This window comes from Stegodyphus dumicola, chromosome 5 (assembly GCF_044657685.1).
Source record: "Stegodyphus dumicola isolate Sdum_Otavi_A_Nest chromosome 5, ASM4465768v1".
NCBI lineage: Eukaryota > Metazoa > Arthropoda > Arachnida > Araneae > Eresidae > Stegodyphus > Stegodyphus dumicola.
The window spans coordinates 163224881-163230353 of record NC_140772.1 but is presented as its reverse complement, the minus strand read 5'-3'; the positions used below and the strand labels follow the sequence as shown (position 1 = coordinate 163230353).

The following is a 5473-nucleotide window of genomic DNA, read 5'->3' as shown; positions in this document are numbered from 1 at the left end:
TTGCTTTGCCAGAAGGCCTCTTATTTAAAGTATGGCTGATTGGAACTGTACATGTCTCTTATGGACATTATATTTTCAAATATACCTTTTTGTAATAAATACTTAGTGCTTAATTTCAGAAATGCTACTAAGCCTAACGAAGTGGCCATTTGTTTACATTTGAAACTCAAATTTTTGTTTAGGGATAAATAAATTATTGCTATCAAAGGACTAACTATGTTATTTCCCACTCAGAATGCCCCAAAAAGCTACGGTCAATGCACGAAAATCCCAGCTATTGCATGTATTTAAGAACTGGAATGGAATTTAGTCACAACAACCTTTTTTCTTGCTCTTTTGAAAACTAGTGTTTAAAAAATTATAGCATCCCATCAATCAGAGATTTTAATAATGTTATAAAACAGCTACAGACCTGTTCCCCGAGGTGTTTAGTCATGGTTATGCAAATTATGAGCGCATCGCTGCATATATGCTGATATGAGGGTGTTGTGATCAATCAGTTAACGGGCAAAAATTCTAGTAAACAGAAAAATTATTTTATCATTAAATTTCCTTGTATTTTTTTCCATCAAAGAAAGGCAGAGTTGAGAGATTTTGTGCAAAATGTGTATTCGTAGAAAATTGCTGCAGTCTTCTCTCGATTTAGGCATCGTCATTTTCATATGCATATTTTTTTCGTATTCCAATCCCCATTCTTCTGGTTTAGATAAAAATGTTAAGTTTTGGTTCTGAATATTGTATCACTAATAACACTTTAAATATATGGCAAGCCGAAAGTCCTGAGAATCTCCTGTGAAAGCATGCATGATTTTTCAAGGCCCAAAACATGTTATGTAAGTCATCTTTGAAATGCAGCGCAACATCAAATTGATACGGGGAATTACTGTCAGCCAAAAATGATTCTGAGCGAGTGACCTCTTGATTAGTCCTGAAGATGAAGAGACTGTTTAAACTTTATTTTATTGTGAGAGTAAAATAAACCATTACCTACCCACTTTTCTCATGCTTTATTTATTTTATACTTAACCGTCCCATGTCAATGCTTGACAGTTATGGCAGCCCCATATATTCATCAAAAGCTGCACTTTGCATTAATCTAGTACTGATATTAATTTATAACATAACATTTATATGCCAGACTTTATATAAAATAGGTGTATGTCATGTATTTTTATAAAATATTCACTGCATTATAATAGTAAGATGTTTAAATAAAATTTGGTTTAAAAATAAAATTACGTAAATTTAAAATCAGTTTTTTATTGTAGAAATATTTTCATTTCAGAGTGGGACCCCATCATATTTTCTAATGGAAAAAGCGTTACTTATGGTGAACAGAACAATTTCATTGGAATGAAATATTATTCATGTACTTTTTGCACATATGGATCATGCAACAAAGCTCATCTAACTCGACATATGCGGACACACACTGGGGAACGTCCATATGTTTGTAAAACATGTGGAAAAGGCTTCACACAAAAGCATAGCTTGCAGTCACATTCATTTACGCACTCTGAAACAAAACCATATGTTTGTAAATTGTGTGGCAAACAATTTTGTGCTAAATACCAATATAATTTGCACATGATGAATCATGGGAGTTAACTCGACTAAAATTGAAGATTATTTGATAATATAAAATTCTGCCTTTGAATTTTTGTATAAAGATTTTTATTATTTGTCTACTTTTTAATTGATTAATTTATTTATACAGCAATGTAATATTTAATAAGCTCTCAATTAGAAGAGCAAATGTTTGCTTTTTTATGGTCAAAATTTTTTTATTAATTCGTGAAGTTGATAAACTATTGAAAATGATACTTAAAAGTTTTTCAAAAACTAGAGTGCAACAAAGGTTTAAGTAAATTTAGATCCTGTTGCTTATCTGCAATATAGTATCAGGTAAGGTAAAACAACTTTTTAAAATTATTTTTTAATTTTTAGGTAAGTCTCCAAACCAGCTGAAAAAAGGAAAGTTAAAATTTTCTGCATACTGTTTTTAAGTTCGAAATGTCAATGTAAATTTCTAAACATTTTTTTAAAATTTTAATAATTTTTATAAATTTTAATTTTTATTAATGAAAAAAGGATCAAAATAAAAACTTAACTGTTATTCTGTAATAATTCAGCATTGCGTAAATTGTAAAGCAAAATTTTATGTTGGGAGATGTTTTTGATTTAAATTAATTTTTTTTTTTAAATATATGATTAAAACTATTAATAGAATTAAATATTTAAATATTTTATTTTTTAAATTGTACGTCAGTTCTTGCTAAGTAGGACAATGTACGATTTGAAAATTAAATATTACTTATTATTTCTAGTGAAAGATTAACCTTTCATCATCAAAAAAATATTTATAATACAGTCAAAAGTCGTTAATCCGGACTGTTCGGGACTTTGGCGATTCCGGATTAGATAAACAAACGTTAAACTTTAGATAAACAAAGGATATGCCTTTATTCATTTTTTTTGCAGCAATTCCGCTTTTTGTTTAATGGACTCCGAAACATTCTTACGCTTTGTAGATCCATTACATATTAGCAAATATAAATCGGAAATTCTATTTGACATAATCGAAAGTTCAAGCTTACTTTTATAAAATTGCTCTAACAGTCTGCAAAAAAAAAATAAGCCGGATCCAATTCGAAGATTAAGGAACAACGCAATCTGCAACATTAACTGAAATAGATGATAATTAGATAATTTTAGCTTAGCTTATACCGTCCGTTATACATTAAACGCGCATTCGTAAACGTATTTTGCGAACGCACACAAGCAAATTCGCAGCCGTAAAGGTCTTACGGTCATGCGTCAATGCGACGCATGCGCAGAAAGTTTGTAGCTTTGAGGTCCGGATTATGGGTGTCCGAATTAACGTTTTTTGACTGTATTATGTATTTGTGTGTATACTTAGTATTGTTATCCATTTTTTTTAGAAAACTAAAAATTTTTTAAATATGTTATAATTTTCTTTATAATAATAGTTTTATTACGAGCTAAGTAGATTAAGTATGGGAATTCAGTATTAAGTTAATTTTCTACTTATTGAAAGAAGTTTATTTAAAATAGCAAGCCTGTTTTGTCTTTCTATGTTTAACGCACAATATCTAGTATGCTGATGTCTGTAGATCTGTGTAGAATTGGATAGAAAAAAATATTTTTTTTAATTTTGTAGTATTAGTCAACAGGGCTGACATGATCTGAACAAAATGAGTGCTGTCAATCACTGGTGGCTGATGCGGCATGAATGAAAAGATATTGTCAGTCACTAGTGAGTAAGGTGGTTCTAACAAAAAGTGATTCGTAAGTCACTGGTGACTGACATGGTGCCTTTAAAATAATATAAAGTTTTTCGGTCAAGGAGTTGAATTTTTAGCATGAGAAATGTTTTGTATATGCTCACCATATGTTACTAAACTTTGTGTGTAATATTTTGCATAAAATGTATATATAAAATAATAGGCTATATAAAATAAATGTGTGAAAATTTGCTTTAGTTTCAAAATCTTTTTTTTTTTTTTTTTATTTATTTATTAAATTACATTGTACATGTTTATTCTCTTACAGGTAGAAATCTTTTACCATTGTTTGGTGGAAAACTCATTGCCTATGCTAAAAAAAATAGTTCCATGGGAATCAAATGCCATTCATGTTCTTTTTGTTCATATAAATCATGCAACAAAACTGATTTGACTCGACATATGCGAAAGCACACTGGTGAACGTCCATATGTGTGTGAAATATGTGGAAAGGGTTTCTCACAAAAACATAGTCTGCAGTCACATTCATTTAAGCACTCTGGAATGAAACCATATGTTTGTAAATTATGCAAAAAAGATTTTTCTACTAAATATCGTTATAATTTGCATATGCAAAGCCACAATGTAGGACGTAACTTCCCTGAAATTCAAGATAAATAAAAAATCTAAAATGTAATGTGCTAATTTTTTATTCATTATGCGAAAAGTTTACATTAACCTTTACTTTTTCTTTTGTTTATATGTATTGAAATTAAATAATTTGTTATATGTGCATTCATTTTTATTGTATTTGTTATATTTAATCATATTTTCTATAGGTGATGGCTGTAGTATTAAGTATATCTTTGTCTATAAGTATTCATACAGATTTGGTAGTTATTATGGCAATTTATTTCATATAAATATGCATGTGTTTTCTTTGATGAAAAATAGTTGAAAGGTTTTCTGAAGAAAAATACCAATTGTAATAAAGCTCTGTGCACGAGCTAAATTATTATTAACTTGTGGAAGTGCCAGATGCCAGTTAAGTTAGATTGAGAGTAATGTATCTAACAACAAAGAGAACAATGCCACTGTAATCCTTCTTTAATAACGATGCAATAAAATAAGATTCATAGTCATACATTTTTCAGTCTGATGCGATATGGAACCCACATAAAAAATTTTGATAGACAAATAAACTAATTCACTCTCATTATATGAGCAACAATGGCACACAGTTTTTAATGATTTTCGTCTTTCTGTTCAAATGCTCGTAAAAGCTCAAGTTTCATCTATTATTTCATCTATATTCAATTTTAGTGGATTAAATGTGGCAAAAAATTTATCATAATTGATCAGAAATCAATAACATGAACAAACACACAAACAGCCATTCTTCTTTATATATAAATAGATTTTATAAAACTTAAAATTTTTTTCTTAACAAACTGTATGATTTAAAAGTAAGCAGTAGTAACACTTTTTTAAATAAAGCATTTTTATCTTCCCACCGCACAAGACTATTGCCACTCAGAAAAAATTAGATTAAAATGCTTTTTTTTTTTTTTTTTTTTTTTTTTTTTTTTTTTTTAAGTGGACATTCATCTTTTCCAGGACCCAGAAAAGAATTTAGAAAGTTTTGTGATGATAGCTATAGTAGTGACTGAGTTAACCATGAACAAACACACAGACATTCTTCTTTATATATATATATACACACACTATAATCACCTGTCAAGTATGGCAGATCTAAATGTGCTGTTAAATAATGAGCCTAATGAGTAAAAACTAGTAATGTTAATGTCAGCTTGCATAACTGTCTATTAATTGCTGCATTTACACATATAATTTTGATAATTGCAATCAAAATCAAAATATCTTTAAAATTCCTTTATTATTCTGTTCGATTTTGTAGAGCTTAATAATGGTAGCTACTTTCTAGCTACATGATTATTTTTGAATTCTGTTAATAAAATTAGAAAACAGCCTATTTCTATATGCTATAAAGCAGTGGTGCAAATCTTTTTGGAGCCGCTTGCCTAAAATCTTTTTTTTTTTGGGGGGGGGGGGCGTGCCCAAAACCTCTTTGATTAAATCCCCATCGATGAGCATTTTACCATGTTTTGCCAGGCACAGTGAAATTTAAAAGCTGGCTATTGTTAGATAGTTTGTTTTAGGAAGATATTTGCAAAAACTAACTTCCTGGTAATTATAATTCCTCAATT

The 5473-nt window shown here is 29.2% G+C and overlaps 1 protein-coding gene across 1 annotated transcript; it reads left to right on the top strand.

Annotated features, from left to right (window-relative positions):
• The first annotated feature begins 220 nt into the window (after positions 1-220).
• Positions 221-4387, top strand: LOC146997311 (uncharacterized). The gene is made up of 2 exons (XM_085817843.1): positions 221-1605; positions 3513-4387. Exons 1-2 carry the CDS (start codon positions 1354-1356, stop codon positions 3924-3926), a joined length of 666 nt encoding a protein of 221 aa, XP_085673969.1. The 5' UTR covers positions 221-1353; the 3' UTR covers positions 3927-4387.
• Positions 4388-5473: the final 1086 nt, after the last annotated feature.

What these genes read in the sequence shown, in the direction of transcription:
- LOC146997311 (XM_085817843.1), top strand. Translation starts at nt 1,354, where the DNA reads ATGAAATATTATTCATGTACTTTTTGCACATATGGATCATGCAACAAA. An exon ending in ACATGATGAATCATGGGAGT is followed by an intron (nt 1,606 to 3,512) that starts TAACTCGACTAA and finishes TAGTTTCAAAAT; the next exon opens with CTTTTTTTTTTTTTTTTTAT.